Below are 26398 nucleotides of genomic sequence, written 5' to 3'. Positions count from 1 at the left end.
CCCCGTTCGTGCAAGGCATTATGGGATACAATTTTGAAACAGGAGAGAACAACAGAGGACGCAAATGAAATGTGCAAGACCGACTACAGTAACGGAAAGTGAGAAGAAAAGACAGTTATATGCGAAGGAAAGGAAACGCAGGACCAAACTAATAAATATTGGCGGTCAGCGAGCACCTCGGCGTGATCAGCTGTTCGTTTAGCGACAGAATGATGGAACAGTCAAGGGTAAACCTGTAGATGGCGGTAATGCAACACTGTGGATGCCAGCTGCCGTAAAACCCAAAAGAAGAAGAAAAAGGTGGTGGTCAACCTGCGCATGCGCACACAGACTTCCTCTGTCTGCTTGACTGCGCAAAGCAAGCAGTTTCGTAACCTTATTTGCTCGGGAGTCCTCTCAAATTAAATAACTTCCCAGCCACAGAATGGCCTGATATTTTTGAGATATTACAGAAATAAACATAGATCACAATGACCAAATTTCAGGGGGAACTAAATTTTACCGATTTTATGAAATCGAAAAGCCGTCTAGCTTTTAATGTTGTGCTATACTGGTACATTAGCAGCTTCCTTATAAGACATAATGTACTTACGAGCGGTCTTTAAAATCTCACAATCGAATATTTGTTTTTCACAGTACAACATGATGCTCGGGGAACTGGATGTGGCGAACGGCTTCTTGCATAAAGCAATTCGACTCGCCCATCAGAGTCACAACAACAACGCCATCATCTACACCTACAGCCTGGTAGACCTCCTGTTCCACTTGGTTCACTCTCACAGTATGGACTTGTTCTAACAGCCCGTCAGAATGTTGGAGTAATGTTCGCTTTCTTTCTCTACAGATGGCCAACTTGGCTTTTGTTCAAGGTGAGCTGGACAATGTGAGTAAGAGCGAGGAGGACTTTCCCTTCTCTACAGCCTGAAGTATGTTCTTGACTTTTAGACCTCCAGGCAGGACTCGATATGACTCCTCTGCTCTTGTCCTCTGTAGGCTGAGAAACTGTTCAAAGTTGCAGTGAGTTTCATGCTGTCTGGAGGAACACCACAGGTGAGGCACTGCAAGTGCGCCAGTCTGCGTTTTCTTTAAAAATCTATTTTAATATGTGTATCAGTCCATGTGGAGGTTTATTTTGCCGAATGTTTATGAAGGTTTTTGTGAACCACGTGTCCAGATAGAACATTCTTTGATTCCTTATATCCCTGACATACAGTGGTGCTTGAAAGTTTGTGAACCCTTTAGAATTTTCTCTATTTCTGCATAAATATGACCTAAAACATCATCAGATTTTCACACAAGTCCTAAAAGTAGATAAAGAGAAGCCAGTTAAACAAATGAGACAAAATATTATACTTGGTCATTTATTTATTGAGGAAAATGATCCAATATTACATATCTGTGAGTGGCAAAAGTATGTGACCCTTTGCTTTCAGTATCTGGTGTGATCCCCTTGTGCAGCAATAACTGCAACTAAACGTTTCCGGTAACTGTTGATCAGTCCTGCACACCGGCTTGGAGGAATTTTAGCCCATTCCTCCGTACAGAACAGCTTCAACTCTGGGATGTTGGTGGGTTTCCTCACATGAACTGCTCGCTTCAGGTCCTTCCACAACATTTCGATTGGATTAAGGTCAGGACTTTGACTTGGCCATTCCAAAACATTAACTTTATTCTTCTTTAACCATTCTTTGGTAGAACGACTTGTGTGCTTAGGGTCGTTGTCTTGCTGCATGACCCACCTTCTCTTGAGATTCAGGCCCTGTCCACACGGCAACGGATTCAGGTGAATCTGATAAAATTGTTTATCGTTTCGGCCTGGCGTCCACACGGCACCGGCGTTTTGGGTGCCCCAAAACAAAATCTTTTAAGAACGGGTTCCAGAGTGGAAAAATCTGGCAACGGCACCGTTGCAAAGTTGTCTGGATGAGTAGAACGGATTTGTTTACGATGACGTCACAACCACATGACTGTCAGTGCTTCACGCCGGGTAGAAGTGTAACGAACTCGATGCGAGTTGTCAACAAATCCTATAACTAGTCCAAACACTGCGGAAGCAGTAACCAAAACCGCGCACCGCCCGTGCGCTTTCCAAAAATAAAACCAATCCCGCCAGCAAAAATAGGAAAAAAAAAGAAGCGATCTCACCTCTTCAGATGTTGGTTTAAGTCTGACAATACATTCCTCCAAAAGGGCGTAGAAGAAAGTAATCCATCAACGTGTAGCATTCATTTTATTCCGGACCATTAAAGAATTCTGGAGGATCTCAGAATGTTGGCGTACCGGCTTCCATCTACCCCCATTCATTCCTCTTTCCGCGTCTTTCGTTTTACGCTACTGATTAATAATCAAAACTTTGTGGCTAATGCTACAGAAGAAGGGGTTTATGCGCATGCGTCTACTTCTTCTATTGTTCTGGTGTCTCCGATGGGACCGTCTTGCAGCGCACCTAGAGGTGTGGCATGTATATTGCATCATTTTCAGCAAGCGTTGCGTTGCCATATGGACCTGAAATGTAACTGATCCGTTGCCCATGTGGACGTGATATTTAAAAAAAAAAAATCTCGTTGCCGTTGTCGTGTGGATGTAGCCTCAGTTCATGGACAGATGTCCTGGCATTTTCCTTTAGAATTCGCTGGTATAATTCAGAATTCATTGTTCAATCATTGATGGCAAGCCGTCCTGGCCCAGATGCAGCAAAACAGGCCCAAACCATGATACTACCACCACCATGTTTCACAGATGGGATAAGGTTCTTATGCTGGAATGCAGTGTTTTCCTTTCTCCAAACATAACGCTTCTCATTTAAACCAAAAAGTTCTATTTTGGTCTCATCCGTCCACAAAACATTTTTCCAACATCTGGCTTGTCCATGTGATCTTTAGCAAACTGCAGACGAGCAGCAATGTTCTTTTTGGAGAGCAGCAGCTTTCTCCTTGCAACCCTGCCATGCACACCATTGTTGTTCAGTGTTCTCCTGATGGTGGACTCATGAACATTTAACATTAGCCAATGTGAGAGAGGCCTTCAGTTGCTTAGAAGTTACCCTGGGGTCCTTTGTGACCTTGCCGACTATTCCACGCCTTGCTCTTGGAGTGATCTTTGTTGGTCGACCACTCCTGGGGAGGGTAACAATGGTCTTGAATTTCCTCCATTTGTACACAATCTGTCTGACTGTGGATTGGTGGAGTCCAAACTCTTTAGAGATGGTTTTGTAACCTTTTCCAGCCTGATGAGCATCAACAACGCTTTTTCTGAGGTCCTCAGAAATCTCCTTTGTTCGCGCCATGATACACTTCCACAAACACGTGTTGTGAAGATCAGACTTTGATAGATCCTTGTTCTTTAAATAAAACAGGGTGCCCACTCACACCTGATTGTCATCCCATTGATTGAAAACACCTGACTCTAATTTCACCTTCAAATTAACTGCTAATCCTAGAGGTTCACATACTTTTGCCACTCACAGATATGTAATATTGGATCATTTTCCTCAATAAATAAATGACCAAGTATAATATTTTTGTCTCATTTGTTTAACTGGGTTCTCTTTATCTACTTTTAGGACTTGTGTGAAAATGTGATGATGTTTTAGGTCATATTTATGCAGAAATACAGAAAATTCTAAAGGGTTCGCAAACTTTCAAGCACCACTGTATATAATATTACGTGGCTGTGTGAAGATATGAAGTTTATTTTCGAGTGGTGAACGTATTTCATGAACGAGTGAAAATATTTTTCAACACGAGAAGATAAACTTCCTATCTTCACGCCACTGTGAAATGTTCTTTATATTACATGGACACATCCACAAAAAATACACAAGTTAATCAGAAGAATTTTAATTTTGAACTTCCATTTTGACAACGCACGTCTGGTCAGCAGGAAAACACTGGGAGTGACATCATCGGCGTGCAATATCAGAAATTATTATACATACAGGACACTTTTTCGATGGAATAAAAACATGTTCTATTCCCCTCTAGCAGGTTTCATTCATTTGGTTTCAAAGTCCTTCCCATGCCATGTGGCGCATCGGGTGGTACCGATCTCTGTTTCATAGCCCTCGGCCTCTCGCTAATTACATAGCTAGGGTTACAGTGGGGAGCTAGTCCTCTGGTAACAACGAGAGTTTGACTCCCCACTCGCATCTGCATACATGTCAAGTTATACGGTTTCCCCGTATTTTGTACGGGGAAATACAATTTTTTGGCTAATACGGCGTATGCTGATTTTCATACGGGGAAAATTACGTTTTGTATCAGGGATTTTTTTTTTTCCCCGTTACTCCGAGAATTTTTTTAGCATCCACCATTTATTTTTTCAAACACGCATGCCTAGTGAAACAGAATTATTTTCGATTTATATGGTTTTATAGTTGCACGTGGTTTTCTCGATCATTTAAGTCAATCGGCTCGGACTGCCCAGACTTCTGTGACGGCTGCAGAAGTTATGTTCTGCCAATTTCTCGTGGAACACAACATCCCACTGACTGTGGCAGACCATTTTTTGCAGCTAGTGAAAAAAAAGTTTCTTGATTCAAAGACTGCACAGGTAAGCATTCGTGTGTTTTTTTTTTTTTTTTTTTTTTTTTTTTTTGTAAAGTTTACTGTTTGAATGTAGGAAAGCTTCCTCCATTATCATGATAATTTCAGGAGGCGATACTGGGAGTCGCCATTTATACAACGGCAACTGTAGTTACCCGTCGATTTCTGGTTTCACTTCCCTAAACATTTTAATTGCTGATAGACATTATATGTAGACACAGATGACCAACACTCGTTACTACCATCAGTCGTCAGTAAACTGGAAAAGTATTGAATGAAGAGTAATGGTGGTAATGACCGTTGGTAACCTGTCTCTAAAACGTGTAGTAGGGGATGGAAGCAATTTAACACCATCTACATGTTTGCTGTGCTCCGATTTTCTTTTATTGACCAGGAAAATAATCGATGTATATTGGGGAAAGGTCTTGGATGCAGAAACTGCTCTGGGTGTTGCCAGGTTTCCAATGCTGAAACAACTTTTTACTGCTTTGCTGTGCCTCCCACAGAGCAGTGCAGATAGCGAGAGGGCTTTTTCATTGGTTCGGAAAAAATCTGGCTGCAGACACATTAACTGCGTATCTGCAAATTAAAATGAACGGGGACGAGGAGCTACAGCTGCTACCCAAGCAGTGATATTATAGCTCGTGCCAAATCTGCAACATCTTTGTACAACACAGAACACTCCAAAAAGGAATAAGATTTAAATTCTTGTTATAAATTACTGGGAAGATTTTCAATTTAACTTCATAATGTATTAATAGGGGTGGCACGGTGGTGTAGTGGTTAGCGCTGTCGCCTCGCAGCAAGAAGGTCCGGGTTCGAGCCCCGTGGCCGGCGAGGGCCTTTCTGTGTGGAGTTTGCATGTTCTCCCCGTGTCCGCGTGGGTTTCCTCCGGGTGCTCCGGTTTCCCCCACAGTCCAAAGACATGCAGGTTAGGTTAACTGGTGACTGTAAATTGACCGTAGGTGTGAATGTGAGTGTGAATGGTTGTCTGTGTCTATGTGTCAGCCCTGTGATGACCTGGCGACTTGTCCAGGGTGTACCCCGCCTTTCGCCCGTAGTCAGCTGGGATAGGCTCCAGCTTGCCTGCGACCCTGTAGAACAGGATAAAGCAGCTAGAGATGATGAGATGAGATGTATTAATATTTTCACTTATCCTTGTTTACATAATTATACTTGATGTGGTTCAGTCATCTTTAGTTGGATCGAACACTGCTTGCAGTGTCGACACTTTTTTCTCAAATGGAACTTTTACTAACTGTTTGACATGATTTTATATATAATTTATTACACGTAACCTACTATTTTAATTCACATACCGACTTAGTACTGCTGTTCTATTTCAAGTAATTTTCTTTGGTGGAGTGTAATATTGTAGGTGATTGTCAACACTTGTCAAATAGAACTTTGTGTATTTTTATGAACTATTTAATATTAATATATTTTATTTGCAAAATTTACATCAATAATTCTGGTATTACAGATACAATGTATATTAAATTAAGTTTATAGTTCAGTCATTCTCTTTAGTAGATAATTGTTTACTTGACTGTACATATAGTCCTTTTTAATTCAGTTGTTTTCTCTGGGATCTAAAATTTCTTTTTATTCAGTACATGCTTATTTGATCCCTTTAACTTGATGCAGTGTGATAAATATGCCGATTACAATGGGAGTGTATAAGGTGGAATAAAACAGTCGGTGCTTTGGATTATATATTGGAATTTTTTTCTCGTGTATAAGGGCTCATGGGTGTGTGTGTGTGTGTGTGTAAGGGAAAAGTACAGATTTTGTAAGGGCACGGGTAACTAAAGGTTGACATGTATGCATCTGTATTGCAGTGTGCCTTGCCAAACGGCAGTAGGTACCATTTTTTTATGATGGTCTTTGGTATGACCCGACCACAAGTAGAACTCGCGATCTCCTGATTGAGAGGTGGACCACTAGGCTAACCACTAGGCCAACTCACGGTTATTCATTTGGTTTGATAGCATATATTGTTAGCATATTGCTTATCCTACGTGTATTACGTCACTCTACCCAATGGAGAATGAGCGTTGAATGTGGTTTACGATATTACATGGTTGTCAAGACATGATGTCCCATGTCGGAGCTGATGCGAATATCCAATGAGAGAGTTTTCTGCTGCGCGTGCACAGAGGCATTTCTTTGTTCACCGGGAAAGAGAAAGCCATGTTGAACACCCCAAAGACTACCAAAACTTGATTAGATATTCTTCACGCATATTTACAAGCAGTTGCGAACCATTACTATTGGAGCAGGGACTCCAGCTCAGCCAAAGCTTCGCCAGACACCCAAAAAGCAACAAGGCAAAGGATTTTGCAAGGGATTAGCAGCAGGCTGCCAGGTCACTCCATTGTGTGTGTGGTTGTGGATATTGATTTTAAAAGTAACTAAGTAAATTACAGAGGGAAATGAATACTTAAGTATGAGTCAAAAAACACACTGGTGAGCGTGCATGGAAGAAGAGTCTGGAGACAGAAATTTTAGTTTCTCGGTCGTTAGCCTGTGGTGCTTGCTCTCGATAGCACTGGTTTGACCGCTTTATTAGCATTCGCTAACACTACTGATGAACGCTGCACCAGCTGGAACGTTACTTCACTGCTGCACTAACAGCACTGACTTGTGGGTAAGCTAGCATTGGCCTTCAAGAATGCTGATATGAAGTGTACGCATGTATTATAATAATAATAATAATAATATCTGCTGGCTTTTTTTCATAGTATATCAGATATATGCCATTCAGCTAGCATGATATTTAACTCGTCTTTGACTCATTTCAGTATCATGCTTGCTGACTGGAATATATCTGGTGTACCACTCAACGCCAGCCAATATTATTTAAATATGTCACTCGGATCCACGATGCATCTTGTATGAAAAATGTACATTTTTCAACACGAGCAGATAAACTTCATGTCTTCAAGCCAACATGTGATTTTTTTTTTTTTTTTCATTTTATTATACTAGACATTTCACAAGCAATTCATCGATTCCTTCGAGTGATGTATAGAGATTTATGTCATGGTTTTGGTTCTCTATGTCCCAGATGTAGCTCGTATGAAAAATACTAGTGGTGTATTTCCCAGTAAAACACTCGTATCATATATATATATATATATATATATATATATATATATATATATATATATATATATACATACAGTGTCTGTCTTGCAAAAGTATTCATCCCCCTTGATGTTTGTTCTGCCTACCACTTTAAAGGTGAAAATTCTTGTTTTATTGTGACACAAACAATAATTAAGATGAAAAAATAGAAATCTGGAGTGTGCATAGGTATCATTACACCCCCACCCCCCACCCCACCCCCAAAAAAAGTCAATACTTTGTAGAGCCACCTTTTGCTGCAATTACAGCTGCAAGTCTCTTGGGGTATGTCTCGGTTAGCCTAGCACATCTATCCACTGGGAATTTTGCCCATTCCTCAAGGCAAAACTGTTCTGACTCATGGTGCTGGGTTTGCACCACACATGGCGTTTCCCATGATGGCCAAAAAGATCAATTTTTGTCTCATTTGACCAGAGAATCATCTTCCATGTGTTTGGGGAGTCTGCAGCATGCTGTTGGGCAAACTCCAAACGTGTTTTCTTAAGCAATGACTTTTTTTCTTTTTCTGACCACTCTTCCATGAAGCCCCGCTCTGTGGAGTATACGGCTTAAAGTGGTCCTATGGACAGATACTCCCATCTCCGCTTTGGATCTTTGCAGCTCCTTCAGTGTTATCTTTGGTGTCTTTGTCGGATCTCTGATTAATGCCCTCCTTGCAAGTTTTGGTGGGCAGCCTTCTCTTGTCAGGTGTGTAGTGGTGCCATATTCTTTCCATTTTGCTATAATGGATTTAATGGCGCTCCCTGGGATATTCAAAGTTTGGGATATTTTTTATAACCCAACCCTGATCTATACTTCTCCACAACTTTGTCTCTGACCTGTTTGGATTGTTCCTTGGTTTTCATGTTGCTTGCTTAGTAGTGTTGCAGAGTCAGGGTCCTTCCAGAACAGGCTGATTTATACAGACATCATGTGACAGACCATGTGACACTTTGATTGCACACAGGTGGATCTTAGTCAACTTATCATGTGACCTTATGAAGTGAATTGGTTGGACCAGCTCTTATTTGGGGGTTTCATGCGAAAGGGGGTGAATACTTATGCACACTCCAGATTTCTGTTTTTTTTTTTCATCTTAATTATTGTTTGTGTCACAATAAAACAATTTACACCTTTAAAGTGGTAGGCATGTTGTGTAAATCAAATGGTGCTAACCCTCCAGCAATCTTTTAATTCCAGCTTGTAATGCGACAAAACAGAACAAACACCAAGGGGGATGAATACTTTTGCAAGACTGTGTGTATTTATATATTAAATAATAAAAATGTGTGTGTGTGTGTGACTTGTTTTAAACAGGATGACAACGCAGTCATTGAAATGTCCCTGAAGTTGGCCAGCATCTATGCCACTCAAAACAAGTGAGTAGTTTTTATTTCAGTCTCATGATGATATGTGTACAGTCTGCTAGCTTGTCTGTTTCATTTACCACAAACACGGAAGGGATTTCAAACTGTTTTGTGCTAAAGAAAAAAAAAAACACAAAACCCCCCCCCGCACACATCAGTAGATTGCTTCAACTCCTTCATTTGAACCGATTAGTTTTCCAGGATGACGTCTGGAATGAAAGACTCTGCGTCACCTCTTGCATCCAGACAGCTATAAATCAATACCGGATGATCCATTTCCAAACAGCTTTTTTCTATGAACCTGAATGTTTGCGTAATACATGGTGATGTGATTGCATTAGAGGATCAGGAGTTTATTTACCAAACATTATAATCATGATGTAGGAGACTATGCAAAATTAAGAGTAGGGATTTTTACTGACTAATTATAACAACCGCAAGCTGGCCTAGTGGTTAGCATGTCCGCCTCTCAGTCATGAGTTGTACCCACAGTCCGGTCATACCAAACACCATCATAAAAATGGTATCTGCTGCAATACAGATGTGTGTAGGGAGTCAAACTCTTGCGGTTAGCAGAGGACCAGCCCCCCGCTGTAACCCTAGCTCTGTAATAGGCGAGAGGCCGAGGGCTACTGAAATGGAGATAGCCGCCACCCAACACACCTTAAGTACCCGGTTCGTACTGGGACGGGAGACTGCCTGGGAAGACCAGGTCCTGGCACAGGAGGGACTTTTGCCGCTTTTCCACTACAAACGCGGCTGAGCCGTGCCGTGCCGAGTCGAGCTGAGTCGAGCTGAGCGGGGCTGTTGGAGTTGCATTTCGACTACAACCGCGCTGAACCGTGCTGGCTGGAAGTGGGTGGACACATTGGGTGGAGTTAGCGAAAGTGGGTGGACGTCACGTGATGTCGTTAAGCAGCGCAAACAGTGACATCAGTGACAGTGGCGGAACAAGTCAGAGCCGGGCCGGGGGCGGGGCAAATGACCGGGCACTTTATTAAAGCTTATCATAACATCATTTTAGGCTACAAAATGTCCGCAACTGCGGTGTTTACCAATTTCAACACTACCGGGTGCAACTATGTTATTTAGTACATCAAGTCCTTCAAACGAACATGTAACTCAGAAACAAAAAACATTAGGATACTGTACATGGCTCATAATAAAACATCAATAGCCTATACTGCGCACATTATTTGAAGGGCATACGAATGAGCGCTCAGAGGTTGCAATGGTGACAGGAAGAGTCAGAAATAAAAGGAGGGCGGTGCAAACCTCACTGAATGCACTGTGTTTACCAATTTCAACACTACGGGGTGCAACTATGTTATTTTGTGCATTAAGTCCTTCAAACGAACATGTAACTCAGAAACAAAAAAACATTAGGCGACATACTGTACATGGCTCATAATAAAACATCAATAGCCTACTGCGCGCATTATTTGAAGGGCATACGACGAGCCTTGCGCTCCGCAAACTCGTCCACGATGCTCTGTATGTCACTGATTCAGTGAGCTTTTAAGCGGTAGTCTCACGACCCGGATAGTAAACAATAAACATGGAGGACATGGAGTCGTTAGTGTTACTGGTCTTGGTGCTGTGGCTTGTTGTCACCGACAACGCTGACAGATACTGGCAAGAGCGTATAGATGAGGCGAGGCGCATAAGGCTTCAGAAATTCTCGTAATTCGTAATTATTCTTCTTCCGGGTTTGTGGTGTTTACAGATCCCAGCGCGCTCGCGGGGCGTGTGTGGGCATGTGAGGACACTCCTCCTCACCAGTCAGTGCACAGGGGAGTGTCTGCTCACGCCCCCAACCTCACTCGGCACGGTTTGGCTCGCTTCAGCCCCACTCCAAAACGGTGCGAGTTTTAGGGGCTAAGCAGGGCTGAAGCGAGCGGAGTCGTGCTGGTTTTTGGTAGTCGAAACGCGAGCCGTGTCGGGCTGAAGTGAGCTGAAGTGAGCTGAAAAAGGGTAGTGGAAAAGGGCCATTTGGCTTTGATAAGTAGTGCGCTTGCAAAGCGAGCACACTATTGTTCTCTGATGCGTTTATTATTATTGTATTTTTTATTCTTCTTCACCCACTTTTTTGTGCCGCTACTCCTCCCAGGGCATTTGAGTTAGAGACGCCGTTCCACTTCTCACTTGTCCGGTGGCTCTAGCGCCACCAACTGATCAGTCCTACATGCGTTCATGCACGTAACTTTTGATCCGTATGTCCGGTTTTCATAAGTGTCGTACCATTGGAATCCTTGGAGCTAGACGATTCCAACGCACCCTATGACGTCATTTTCCGCCTAATTAGGTTTTCCGCCATTTTGAATTTTGTCCAAAGTGAAGGTGGAGTGACCCTGGCTGCATGTTTTGTCCGATCATCACGAAACTTGGCACACATGATCTCCAGTCCATGCCTAATGAATGGTATTCGTTTTGCTCTCATACGTCGAAGCGTTCGCCCGTGGCAGCCAATCAGAATCGATGGCAAAGCCACCAAACAGGAAGTGAGCTCATATCACGGAAATGCTTTGACCTATCAAGACCACATTTACTGGCATGACTTTGGACACCATCCAAATTACCCTCATCAAATATAGTGTCATTTGGCCACTAGGGGGCGTCACAATTAGCAAAAGCGTATTTTGGCTCATATCTCAGAAACGCTTTGACATATCAAGACCATATTTGTTGACATGACTTTTGGCAACAGTTCATGTACCCTCATCAAATTTGGTGTCATTTGGCCACTGGTGGGCACCACAATGAGCAAAAACGTGTTTTGGGTCATATCTCTTTATGGATTTAGAATTACATCTGAATTTTCATGTTAGTGATGCTCTGGGATGTCCCTGTAAAGAACCTTGCCAGCCTGTCATCTCCGTATGAGAATCCGCGTTGTGTCTTGGCCAAACTTTCGCGTGTTGACACAAAACTTGTTGTCTGGGCGTGCGGTCGCCTCTCTTGCTGGGTTGCCATGGCAGCGCACCCTAGCAACCACACTTTCGCATTTTCTCCGGAAATGCATTCTAGTTATAACAATAATTTAATCATGCTCTTTCTTTTAACTTTCTGTGCCTCTACCATTAGGTGCTGTCCGTCCAAGATACTGCTGGGCAATAAAACGATAAAGATAATTATTGTGATGTAATTTTCCTGAATATCAGTACGAGGTGTGATCAAAAAGTTCCATGACTGACTGGTCCTGTTGTGAACCAACACAAAACGGCATGGTCATGCGCACGAAGTAGGAATGAGAAGGAACTCGTGAGTCAGTATGCCGTGTGATGTCACGCTATCCACATCGGAACCTGTGTTGCATCCGTTTTTGTGACAGCGTGCACGTTTATGATTTGTAATCAGCAACGGAGACTCTTGTAATACTTCAGCGAGCCTATGGCAGTGAGCCAGGCGAGGAGTTTTGACTGGCATTCACACTTCGAGAGGGACAGGTCATCACTGAAGGATGACATTCTGCCCCTCTTGACCATAATGTCAGGATATGTACTGTGTTCATAAAGTGATGTGACCCATAACATCAAGTAATTTATTTATTTATTTATTTTAATATGCCTCCGCCACCGTAAGGTGCAGGAGGCATTATGTTTTCGGGTTGTCAATCTGTCTGTGCGTGCGTGCGTCCATCCCGAAACCTTGTGAACGCGATATCTCCAAGGCTAATGAAAGGAATTTCACCAAACTTTCACCATTTATGTGGTTTGGGACAAACATGAACTGATTAGATTTTGAGATCAAAAGGTCTAAGGTCAAGGTCACTGTGAGGTCAAATGTCTGTCCGAAAACCTTGTAAACATAATATCTCCAAGGCTAATACAAGTAATTTCACCAGGTCAAGATTACTGTGAGGTCAAACGTCCATCCCTAAGTCACAACTTAATAAGGCATGTAGTCTACCGGGCGGAGGCATCCCCATTGACGCCGTTGGCATCGAGTTCTATCTAGTTTTTTTTCTCTCCACCAAATACAAGCGGTGACCTTGGTCTTTGTAATTGTTGGATATTTTGTGTCATAATAGTGGAATAGAATACTTCAGGACATGCTGTTATGGGACAATAAATGGGTCAGTGTTGGAGTAGTAACTCATCGCACCACCCTACCATTGATTATTTTCCCCATTTTGGTCCTTATTTTTATTTAGCTTCACTGGTTTGTTTTTTTTGTTTTCATAGGAATGAGTTGGCAGAGCATGGCTTCCAGTTCTGCACCGAGTCACTGGAGGCCAAGATTGAGAAGCAGAAGGATCTTCCACCGGATGCTATATCAGGTATCTCATGCTTCCTTTTAGGGCTGGATGAAATCGTGTATCATGATAAAAGGTTATATCTCATGTCCATGATGTGGATAATTTCATATCTTGAAACAATGCATCACTGTTACATTTTCTCTAATGTTGATAATGATTTATGCATGACTGATCTGTGGCATGGGCGGCACGGTGGTGTAGTGGTTAGCACTGTCTCCTCACAGCAAGAAGGTCCTGGGTTCGAGCCCAGCAGCCGATGAGGGCCTTTCTGTGTGGAGTTTGCATGTTCTCCCCGTGGGTTTCCTCCGGGTGCTCCGGTTTCCCCACAGTCCAAAGACATGCAGGTTAGGTTAACTGGTGACTTTAAATTGACCGTAGGTGTGAATGTGAGTGTGAATGGTTGTCTGTGTCTATGTGTCGGCCCTGTGATGACCTGGCGACTTGTCCAGGGTGTACCCCGCCTCTCGCCCGTAGTCAGCTGGGATAGGCTCCAGCTTGCCTGTGACCTTGTAGAACAGGATAATTGATGATCTGTGACATACCTTAGAGCTGACTCGGTGTCATATTTATTATACCCAAACCATGTACAAATGACAGAAGTACATCCCTTTTAGGTACAAGTTCCTTGTCTTTAACTTGGGCTAATGTCTTTTATGGGGAGTTTTGCTCTGTCTCATGCTCTTTCATGCTTATATTTGTTATAGTTACAGTAGACTGTTAGTAGCTCCTAGGTCCAACCTTGGCGATGTAAATCAGCTGCCAAAAAGTGTTTTTTTTCGATGTTGATGATATACAAAATAGGAAAATATCCATCAATAGACTTTTTTTCATTTAAATATGCATCACCATATCACACAGCCATACTTCCTTCTCGTACAGAAAGACTCTGCTATGAAGATTTTCTCATCCAAATAATCTGGTAGTAGAAGTACCTAAGCCTAGGTATCACTATAACTTCATACAGTGGTGCTTGAAAGTTGGTGAACCCTTTAGAATTTTCTATATTTCTGCATAAATATGACCTAAAAATCATCAGATTTTCTCACAAGTCCTGAAGGATGATGATAACCCAGTTAAACATATGAGACAAAATGTTATGCTTGGTCATTTATTTGAGGGGAAATGATCCAATATTGGCATCTGTGAATGGCAAAAGTATGTGAAGTTTGAGGATTAGCAGTTAATTTGAAGGTGAAATCGGTCTCGGATGTTTTCAATCAGGTGTGAGAGGGCATCATGGTTTATTTAAAGAACAGGGATCTATTAGAGTCTGATCTTCACAGCATGTTTGTGGAAGTGTATCATGGCATGAACAAAGGAGATTTCTGAGGACCTCAGGGGGAAAAAAAAAAAGCTGTTGATTCCTAATCCGGCTAGAAAAGGTTACAAAACCATCTTAAGGTTTTGTAACTGACCAATTGCATACAAATGGAGAAAATTCAAGATCACTGTTACCCTCCCCAGGAGTGGTCAACCAACAAAGAGCAAGGCATGTAATAGGCCATGAGGTCACGAAGGACCCCAGGGTAACTTCTAAGCAACTGAAGGCCTCTCTCACATTGGCCATTGTTCATGAGTCCACCATCAGGAGAACACTGAACAACAATGGTGTACATGGCAGGGTTGCAAGGAGAAAGCCACTGCTCTCCAAAAAGAACCCTGCTGCCTGTCTATAGTTTGCTAAAGATCACGTGGACAAGACAGAAGGCTATTGGAAAAATGTTTTGTGGACGGATGAGACCAAATAGAACTTGGTTTTAAATGAGAAGCGTTATGTTTGGAGAAAGGAAAACGCTGCATTCCAGCATAAGATCCTTGTCCCATCTGTGAAACGTGGTGATGGTAGTATCATTTGGGCCTGTTTTTGCTACATCTGGGTCAAGCCAGCTTGCCATCATTGATGGAACAATGAATTCGGAGTTATTCCAGTGAATTCTAAAGGAAAACGTCAGGACATCGGTCTGTGAACTGAAACTCAATGGAAAGTGGGTCATGCAGCAAGACAACGATCTTAAGCGCACACATTGTTCTCCCAAAGAATGGTTAAAGAATAATAAAATTAAAACTAGACTGCCTTTCAGATTTTTCAAGGTTGTCATAAAAAGAATCCCCCCCCCCCCCCCCCCCCCCGGCACCCACTTATTTTTATTTAGTGGATCAAAAGCTACTGAATTCGAGTCACAGACTTCCAATTTTATTCGTGGTTTTTTTTTTTTTTGGTTCCCCCCATGTGACCCTAAATTCTCAAATTTATTTATTTCTTCCTGCTTCACCATGACCCGATTCAAGATACTACATTGTGCATCACGTGGTGGGCTTTCTCCGTTCGCGCAAGGCATTGCGGGATGCAAATTTGAAATGAGAGAAAAACGGAGGAAGCGAATGAAATGTGAAAGACCGACTACCGTAATAGAAAGTGAGAAGAAAAGACGTTATGTTGCGAAGGAAAGGAAACGCAAGACCAAACTAATAAATATCGGCGGTCAGCGAGCACCTCGGTGTGATCAGCTGTTCGTTTAGCGACAGAATGATGGAACTGTCAGTGCACGGTCAAGGTAAACCTGTAGACGGCAGTAATGCAACACTGTGGATAGGTAAATCTGCGCATGCGCACACGGGGTTCCTCTGTCTGCTTGACTGCGCAAAGCAAGTGATTTCATGCACATTATTTGTTCAGGAATCCCCTCAAATTAAATAACTTCCCAGCCACAGAATGGCCTGATATTTTGTGAGATATTACAGAAATAAACATGTATCACAATGACCAAATTTCAGAGGGAACTAAATTTCACCGATTTCATGAAATCGAAAGGCTGTCTAGCTTTAATGTGTTTTTTTTGGTGGGGATGTCAAAGTTCTGACCTTAATCCAGAAGAAACGTTGTGTGAGCAGTTCAAGTCAGGAAACCTACCAACATCTCGGAGTTGAAGCTTTTCCATACGGCTAAAATCCCTCCAAGTCGATGTGCAGGACTGAGCAACAGTTACCACAAACGTTTAATTGCAGTTATTGGTGCACAACGGGGTCACACCAGATACTGAAAGCCAAGGTTCATGTACTTTTGCCACTCACAAATATAAAATATTGGATCATTACATTAGTCATTTATTAGATGCTCTGGATAAGAGCGACATACAGCATTCCCAGAGCAGCCTGGGGAGTAGTTGGGGGTTCAGTGCCTTGCTCAAGGGCACTTCAGCCATTCCTGCTGGTCCAGGGAATCAAACCAGTGACATTTTGGTCCCAAAGCTGCTTCTCTAACTGTTAGGCCATGGCTTCCCCCTCGTTTTATTTTTCCTCAATAAATAAATGACCAAGTATAATATTTGTTTAACTGGGTTCCCTTGATCTACTTTTAGGACTTGTCATGTTGTTTTAAGTCATATTTATGCAGAAATAAAGAAAATTCTGAAGGGTTCACAAACTTTCAAGCACCACTGTATAACTGGAGACATTTTGTAGAATGCCCCACTCCTCTGAAGGGCTTTACCAGTGGTGGAAAAATATCCTGTCGTTTATGTGTCTGCTTGATGCACGGTTTTCACTGTCCATGATGTTTGATGTGAAACTACAGCGGTAAAGATGTGAGGATCCCATGGTAAGGTGAAGATGCGTTGGTTTAACAGATGGTTGTTTCAGTCTGGTATGAACCGCTTCCTTCACACCTCCTCCTCCAGAGTGTGTACATTTCCGTGTAGGTGGGTGGGATGAATTTGACGGAAAATGAAAGGTACCCTTTCCAAATGTAGTTGATCAAACATGTTATGTTTGGTGTCTGTAATGTGCTTCTCCAGCCTTGCACGCAATCCCTTTGGCTGCTGTAGTTAGCAAATAATGGAAGTGTGTTGCTTCTAGTTTATCATTGTGCAAACTGTGTGTTTTTAATATCGCATGTTCATTCAAGGCTGTGTGCCAAGTCTCAAGTAGAATTATCAAACTCGGATAAGACATTGCTGAACCAGCTTCCCTTAATTTTTCATTTGCATCAGCCTTGTAGCTTCAGTGCAAAACTAAGAAGGCAACGTTCCGACAGCAGGAAACGCCCTGGCTGATTGAGCATGTTTGGGTAGCTGGAAAGGGTTTTTCATTTTCTCCAAAAACATTCCTGTCATTGGAGAAATCAGTCCATTGTTGTTGGATCCTTGTTGATGCTTTGTCTTGCCCGCCTGTGTGTCTTTCAGCAGCCTTGTAGTCCTGCGTATTTGGTTGCGTAATAGCTTGCTAATATTTCCTCTCTGGTCCTAACAGAAGAAGAAAGGAAGGACACGCGACTGCTACTTGGCCTCAGTCTGGACGCCCGGGCTCGATACCTGGCATCCTCCCGGCGCCTGACGGGAGCATGCAGGGATTACCGCCACGCTCTGCAGATCTGCCAAGAGGAGCAAGGAGAAGCCCATCCTCAGGTATAATTATTGATGCTTTACAGCAACCTTAAACCCCTGTTGGTCATGTTGACCGTAGTTTCCAGTGAGGGCAGTCCACAGCAAACCACATCATGTATGCACAGACACACACACTCGCATGAATGTGTCCAGGTTTCTAAAATTGGAAGGCTACACCAAGCATAGCAAGCATGATGGCAAATTAAACCTGGTCATGGCCCAGTAGATAAGAGAATATAATGCCAAACATGCATTCAATGAGAAATAGCTTTGGTTTACTGAATCAGGAGCCGGGTTTACCTGCCTGGGTGTTTCCTGTGACCTCAACTGCCATGTCACGGTCATTGCTTCACCAAGGTTGCATTCATTCCTGTAGTAGTCTGGTTCGTTCTGTAGTTCATTTACAGGGTGTTAGTGCAGGTTCTCTTTTTAAAAGCTTAAATTGTCACTAGGCATGTAATGATGCACCCATTTCATGATTCAGTTGTCCCATTTATATTTTTTGGGGAAAAAAATGTAATGCATTTTATTGCCAAAAAACTGCAACATTTTTATTTTACTGTTCTTTATCAACATAAATATTCCTTTTGTTGAATGAATAAAAAAAAAACTTATTTAATTTTCTTAACCACCAATAATTTACCCACATTTGTAAAGGTTGGAGTAAAATATAATGGCATATTAATGAAGATATTCCTTTTATTAAAAATGAAAAAGTTAATAACAAATAGGCTTTTGATTAATAAGCTTTTTATGAATCTTTTTTCCTACCTCCATTTGCTTCTCTGTTCTTTATCTTTCAGCAGTCTGTAAAAACAGAGCTCTGATTTTCTTGTAAAATCTATTTGTGCAGTCACTCGCACAACAGCCCTTTCCAAGTTTAGATCTGTGTTGTGTTTTTGTGGCGTTAGAGCTGTGTTACTTCAGCCTATGGTGAAGTCATGTGTATCCCTGCTATAGACAGCCCTCTGCTGTCTAAACAACACAGTTACAGCGAGGAAAAACTAAGATTACGCAGCCTGGGCCGCGTTAACCCTTGCCGAGGCCCTGGGCAGACACCCCCCCGAGGCCCCACCCCCGCCTGTTGTCAACTGCGCTCAGCAAATTCACCCCCTCAGACGTGCCTGTCTAACTAGACACAGAAACTTAAATAATGACAGTGGCACAATTAGAAATACTATTGAATGATAAAACTTTATATCCATCACCTATTTAATCGAGAAAAAGCAATGGTGAAATAGGCAATTGCATGGTGAAAAAATCCATCAGACATCACGGTTAACGAGTCTGGTTAACTAAAGTTTAGCCTCAAGAAGCCTTTGAATGAGTGAGTCAATGAACAACATGTCAGGAACATAACCTAGGCCTACAACAGTTTCTTTAGTATTCAGAACAAGAACATTCATTTGGTATAACCGTTCGTTTTCATTTTGGAATCCAGGCGACTTTTAGCTTGTGAAAACAAAGAGCGATAACAAAGAAAAATATCTTGCTTCTCAGAAATAAATCTGAAAATGTTAGGCTATGTGAAACATTTCATCCTTTCACACACGTAATGTCCCAAACAGCAGTGGCACACAGCTTTGCGCATTCAGTTTGACAGCCATGGGTCAACTTACAAGGGCACTTTCCTACTTTTCTGGAAAGCGAAGTCATTAATTAAATCATTGAACTCGAGCTGGCGTAGCGTGTGAAGACATGGTGGACAGTGATCATATTGACAATGATGGGTGATTTATGCGACGGGACAAGGTGGGCTTCCTTATGGGTGGCAAAATGCATCAAAAATGTTATCAGTATGATCAAAACTTCTGAAAATATCGTTTCATATTTTCCGATCTCGCTACCTCCGAGGCCCCCTAGTGGCCGAGGCCCTGGGCAGCTGCCCATGAAGCCCATTAGGATAACGCGTCCTTGCACGCAGCCTAATAATCACAATTCATTTTTTAAAATTTCATCAATTCGAGTTGTCAAATGTTGGATAGCGATTTATCATTGCATGATGTATTGCTACATGCCTAATAATCACTTCTCTTGCTTTCACTTGCCCATTTTTACACATCATTAAGCTAACAAACGTGGATACAATGACACAGAAGGGTCCAGCCCTGACTTCCGGCTTAGTTCTTTTAGAATTTCACATCATGTCCCTGTGTCCAAGCGGCTTTCCTTTGGGTTCTCTGGTTTCCAGTAGATGGATTGGTAACTCGAAATTGTCCATTGTGCCAAATACAATTGTAATCCTCACTTGATCGAAGCCTGGGAGATACTGGTAGGGCATTCTCAGTCAAAAGGGATTAATGATCCAAAAGTGGAGTCTGGTCGATTAACACAAGAACTTATTGCCATATTTGTGAACAGCAAACAAGCAAGTTATTAAAACCAAGAAGTACACTCAAAAGAAGTGGATATAGGAAGATTCTGGGATGCCTTGTAGCTGAGCAGACGTGTCCAGACTGAGCTCTCTAACATCCTATAACTTGACAGAAAACAACACTAAATTAAACCTTGAAGTGGGTAAATATAACGTAAAAGACAGTTGATGTGGAATGGATGCTCGACTTGGAAACAAAGACCGAAAGAAAGATAAAGACAGGCATGAAAGAAAGATAAAGACAAGCGAGACAGGCATGGCCGCGGTCAATGTGAATTCAACACTGTGTGAATCTGAGGATTCCCAATCCATGGGGGTGCTTCCCGTTATGCTCAGGGAAATTCGTGAGTTAAACAAGTCTCTCTCGGAGAAAATTGACTTGAATTCAGCACAACTCCAAACTTCCATCAATGGAGTGAAGGCTACTTTGGATAACGTGCTATCGAGGGTGACTGAGGCTGAGAATCGTATCAGTGACACCGAGGATGCAGTAAGTGAGATTAAACAGCTGACGAAGCAGCTAAAAAGCGACAACGAATTCCTCAAAAGAAAAATCGACCAGCTCGAAAATCACAGCAGAAGGAATAATGTTCGTGTTGTGGGACTAAAAGAAGACACCGAGGGCACAGACCCCGTGAAATCCTTCACAGACTGGATACCGGAGGTTCTGTGGGTCGATGGCTCAGACGCAGCAGTGCCGCGGCTGGAAATTGAAATTGAACGAGCACACAGGACCGTGACTCCGGAGCCCAGACCAGGTGAACCTCCTTGTCTCAGCCCTAGACCTGTTTTGATCTGTCTACTTCGATTTCAAGATCGAGAAAAAATACTGGCCCTAGCCAAGAAGAGGGGGAATATCTGCAACAACAACATGAAAATCAGCTTCTTCCCGGAATTAGCCAAACGCCGTAAGCAGCTCGTCCTGGCGCTACAAGCGATTAAAGCGAGAAACATCGCCTGCTACCTCATCTATCCTGCATTCCTGAAGGTCCAGCCAGACGCCGGAGTAACCCGCTTTTTCGACACCACAGGGGATGCCTTTACAGTCATCAACAACCTGACGTGAGATGGGCAGCTGTCTCCCAGGGCTGATAAACACGGAACATCAACATCGAGTCCTGATAAATGAAGAATACCCATCCATGTTGCTTATGAGATCGTTACACTGGCCCGTTTTGATGATTAATACTGGAGCAGAACTGATTATTTAAGTGACTGACATGTCTATTGATGCCACCTGCTCAGGGCCACTGCCCCTGAGACAAGTGAATTGGTTTGACATTAGTCTCTAGCCCCTGGCATCAGAGTGAACCCGACTGGTCCTTCTAACCGACTATGATTTTCATTTTCATATTTTATTTGTCTTTTATTTTGGTTTTGTACAAGGGTGTCGGTGAGTATAAGTATAAAGGTGTTTGATTAGTTAATAACTGAGCATGTTATTACTTACAGGTCATTTTATTATCTATAATCATCCATCCTTCTGGGTGGCCAGGGAATGCATCTCTATGGGCTGAAATGTCTTCCCCAAGTGGGATATAATAGCGTTTGTTTTTACACTTTTTGAAATGTTATGAGAGCTCGCAGGTTCACTTCATGTCTGAGTTTAGGAAGAAGGATTGGCGAGCACCTTAGATTCTTCACACTAGGTTCACGTTTGGTTGTCGGGATGGTAGACTGGCAATCGAGAAGAGTGGTGTATACGTTGTTGGGTTGTGTTTTTTTTTTTTTTTTTTTTTTGCTTTGTCAAATGTATCTTTATTTCTCACCCATCAGAGAGACATAGGCTTAGAACATCTTTTCTCCATAGTAGCATTGATTGGTTACGTAGATAAAAGGGATAATAGTTTGGTTACTATTCAGTACAACTTAAGGTCATGTTAAGTCCACTGAAATTTGTAACATTTAATATCAAAGGATTGAATAGCTCTATCAAAAGAAAGAGTCTACACTTACCTCAAAAAATTAAAACCTGACATTGTTTACCTACAATAAACACACCTAACAGACAGCGAACATAAAAAGCTGAAAAGAGATTGGGTAGGTCAAGTTTTCTTTTCATCGTTTAGTTCAAAGTCGAGAGGAACAACGATTTTGCTGCATAAAAACGTCCCCTTTGTTGCTACTAAAACTGTATCTGACCCTTCAGGTAGATATATCATGGTACAAGGGCAGATGTATTCAGAATCCTGGACCTTTATGAACATTTATGCACCTAATTTTGACCATCATCCATTTATGCAGGAGGTCTTTCTTCAGGTCTCCCAAATGCCTGGGTTTCATTTGGTAGGAGGAGATTTAAACTTCTGTTTCGGCACTGTTCTGGATAGATCTTCTGATCGACCCTGTCTTCTCACCAAATCAGCTAAAACCACAATTTCTTTTGTCTGGAGGGGCAGCACGGTGGTGTAGTGGTTAGCGCTGTCGCCTCACAGCAAGAAGGTCCGGGTTTGAGCCCCGTGGCCGGCGAGGGCCTTTCTGTGCGGAGTTTGCATGTTCTCCCCGTGTCCGCGTGGGTTTCCTCCGGGTGCTCCGGTTTCCCCCACAGTCCAAAGACATGCAGGTTAGGTTAACTGGTGACTCTAAATTGAGCGTAGGTGTGAATGTGAGTGTGAATGGTTGTCTGTGTCTATGTGTCAGCCCTGTGATGACCTGGCGACTTGTCCAGGGTGTACCCCGCCTTTCGCCCGTAGTCAGCTGGGATAGGCTCCAGCTTGCCTGCAACCCTGTAGAACAGGATAAAGCGGCTAGAGATGATGAGATGATGTCTGGAGGCAGATGCATCCACAGGATAGAGACTATTCATTTTATTCACACCCTCACAACTGTCATACTCGGATAGATAACTTTTTGATTTCTAGTCAAATATTTTATAGAATTGAGTACCTTCCAAGACTGCTTAATGATCACTCTGTTTGGTGCTGTCTGTATCCATTACAGACAGCACCAAAGGTTACAAGGTAACTGAAAGGTACAGATGGAGGCTTAACCCTACACTTTTAAAACAACCCGAATTCTGTACTTTCATAAGAGAACAGATTGACTTTTTCACTTTAACAAATAGACCATTGGCTCCTAATATTTTCATTTTTTGGGACACATTAAAAGCTTTTCTGAGGGGCCAAATTATATCCGATACAAAAGGGTTAAAGAAGAAACATAGCGCTGAGCTTAATACTCTGGAACTACAAATTCATGCACTTGAAAAAACATACCAAAGTGCCCCAACTAAGGACATGTATAGAGAATTGGTGAATCTGAAATTAAAATGCAACACTATAAATACATATCAAGCAGAGAGAGGGCAATAACTAGATCAAAACAACAATTTTATGAACTTGGGGGGCACATAAAGTGCTAGCATGGCAACTTAAAACTGAGGAGAGCAAACGAACAATTAATGCGATAGAAACACCATCCAAAGTTATAACTTAGAATCCCACTGAAATTAATGAGGCCTTTAAAAAAGTATTACAGTGGTGCTTGAAAGTGTGTGACCCCTTTAGAATTTTCTATATTTCTGCATAAATGTGGCCTAAAACATCATCAGATTTTCACACAAGTCCTAAAAGTAGATAAAGAGAACCCGGTTAAACAAACAAGACACAAATATTAGACTTGGTCATTTATTTATTGAGGAAAATGATCCAATATTACATATCTGTGAGTGGCAAAAGTATGTGAACCTCTAGGATTAGCAGTTAATTTGAAGGTGAAATTAGAGTCAGGTGTTTTCAATCAATGGGATGACAATCAGGTGTGAGTGGGCACCCTGTTTTATTTAAAGAACAGGGATCTATCAAAGTCTGATCTTCACAACACATGTTTGTGGAAGTGTATCATGGCACGAACAAAGGAGATTTCTGAGGAGCTCAGAAAAAGTGTTGATGCTCATCAGGCTGGAAAAGGTTACAAAACCATCTCTAAAGAGTTTGGACTCCACCAATCCACAGTCAGACAGATTGTGTACAAATGGAGGAAATTCAAGACCATTGTTACCCTCCCCAGGAGTGGTCGACCAACAAAGATCACTCCAAGAGCAAGGCGTGTAATAGTCGGCGAGGTCACAAAGGACCCCAGGGTAACTTCTAAGTAACTGAAGGCCTCTCTCATGTTCATGAGTCAACCATCAGGAGAACACTGAACAACAATGATGTGCATGGCAGGGTTGCAAGGAGAAAGCCACTGCTCTCCAAAAAACATTTCTGCTCATCTGCAGTTTGCTAAAGATCACGTGGACAAGCCAGAAGGATATTGGAAAAATGTTTTGTGGATGGATGAGACCAAAATAGAACTTATTGGTTTAAATGAGAAGTGTTATGTTTGGAGAAAGGAAAACACTGCATTCCAGCATAAGTACCTTATCCCATCTGTGAAACATGGTGGTGGTAGGATCATGGTTTGGGCCTGTTTTGCTGCATCTGGGCCAGGACGGCTTGCCATCATTGATGGAACAATGAATTCTGAATTATACCAGCGACTTCTAAAGGAAATTGTCAGGGCATCTGTCCATAAACTGAATCTCAAGAGAAGGGGGGTCATGCAGCAAGACAACGACCCTAAGCACACAAGTCGTTCTACCAAAGAATGGTTAAAGAAGAATCAAGTTAATGTTTTGGAACGGCCAAGTCAAAGTCCTGACCTTAATCCAACCGGAATGTTGTGGAAGGACCTGAAGCGAGCAGTTCATGTGAGGAAACCCACCAACATCCCAGAGTTGAAGCTGTTCTGTACGGAGGAACGGGCTAAAATTCCTCCAAGCCGGTGTGCAGGACTGATCAACAGTTACCGCAAACGTTTAGTTGCAGTTATTGCTGCACAAGGGGGTCCCACCAGATACTGAAAGCAAAGGGTCATATACTTTTGCCACTCACAGATATGTAATATTGGATCATTTTCCTCAATAAATAAATGACCAAGTAGAATATTTTTGTTTCATTTGTTTAACTGGGTTCTCTTTATCTACTTTTAGGACTTGTGTGAAAATCTGATGATGTTTTAGGTCCTATTTATGCAGAAATAGAGAAAATTCTAAAGGACTGACAAACTTTCAAGCACCACTGTATATGGACCTTTTATACATCACAATTTCATGAAGATTTCCCTGAAATGGAGTCTTTCTTATCCTCCATTGACTTGCCATGTTTATCAGGGGAAGACGGGGAGAGTATGGAGAAGCCCTTTTCTAGTGCTGAATTGTTGGACACCATTAAATCACTTCCTGTAAATAAATCACCTGGGGATGATGGCTTTCCATCTGAATTTTATAAAGAATTTCAAGACCACCTTATACCACTATTGCTGGAGGTGCTCGAGCAGAGCAGGAGGGATGGGTGCTTTCCAGACTCTTTCTCTCAAGCTGTTATTACAGTTATTCACAAAAAAGGGAAAGATCCTCCAAAATGTTCCTCCTATAGCAGACCTGGGCATTTTACGGCCCGTGGGCCGCATCCGGCCCTTTGGTTCATTCTGACCGGCCCGCATAAGGTTAATTAGAAATTACAAAATAAACGTATTTTCTAATTTTACCTCATGCATGGACTGAATGTACATTGCTTTTATTTTGAAGTTGTGTTCAACAAAAACGCAATGCGCGCAACATGACATGACATCCCATGAAACCTAATCCCGCGATAACTACTTCCGTAATTTGTCCAGACCAACCACAAACTTGTATGTCATCCTTCAAACGGTCCAGCCAATCACATCGTGTGACGTCACCAGCAGGCGCTGGAGCCCGAGCCGATCTGTAGATCTGATACCTACACCGAATCGACTGATGATCATCTGTCAGCTGTGCTTCGCATCTCCACCTCAGACATTCAATCTGACTTTGATGCACTCGTTAACCAACAGAGACTAGATTTCTCTCACTGAACAAATAAAAAACTGTAAAACACCAAATGTGGTGATTAGACTACAAATGTGGGCATCATTATTATAATATGATGTATCTTGCTTGATATTTGGAATAGAAAGACATTACTGTGATGTCTTTATTGTGTTTTGGGGTGAATGTGACCTGAAAAAAAATGGTACAAACGTTCACATTTTGTTAACCATTGTTTTGGGAAATTTGATCGAATAAATGACATTTTTTGTAAGGCAACCTCGTTTCTTCCATACTCTTACCAGTCTTAGCAGCTTGTAAAAACAATGTTATTTACTGCTTTATATAAAGAAATACAATTAATATTACGCATAATTTAGTTCAGCCTTTTGGTACGGCCCTCCACAAAATTTTCTGTTTCTCATGTGGCCCCATGGAAAAAATAATTGCCCACCCCTGTCCTATAGACTAATCTCACTCCTCAACACCAGATTATAAATTGGCTAAGCTACTA

General features: G+C 42.2%; 1 protein-coding gene across 2 annotated transcripts in view; it reads left to right on the top strand.

The window, feature by feature from the left end:
* ttc19 (tetratricopeptide repeat domain 19) overlaps positions 1-26398 on the top strand; it is a 53125-nt gene that overhangs the window by 9629 nt on the left and 17098 nt on the right. For both annotated transcript variants that reach the window (XM_060932649.1, XM_060932640.1), the window contains exons 3-8: positions 637-747; positions 845-883; positions 994-1050; positions 8991-9052; positions 13225-13319; positions 17547-17701. In XM_060932649.1, the coding sequence (XP_060788632.1) occupies positions 637-747; positions 845-883; positions 994-1050; positions 8991-9052; positions 13225-13319; positions 17547-17701 (519 nt within the window). The remainder of the gene's footprint in view (positions 1-636; positions 748-844; positions 884-993; positions 1051-8990; positions 9053-13224; positions 13320-17546; positions 17702-26398) is intronic.

The sequence above is a fragment of the Neoarius graeffei genome, chromosome 1 (genome assembly GCF_027579695.1).
Source record: "Neoarius graeffei isolate fNeoGra1 chromosome 1, fNeoGra1.pri, whole genome shotgun sequence".
Taxonomy (NCBI): domain Eukaryota; kingdom Metazoa; phylum Chordata; class Actinopteri; order Siluriformes; family Ariidae; genus Neoarius; species Neoarius graeffei.
This window is presented reverse-complemented; position numbering and strand designations above follow the sequence as displayed.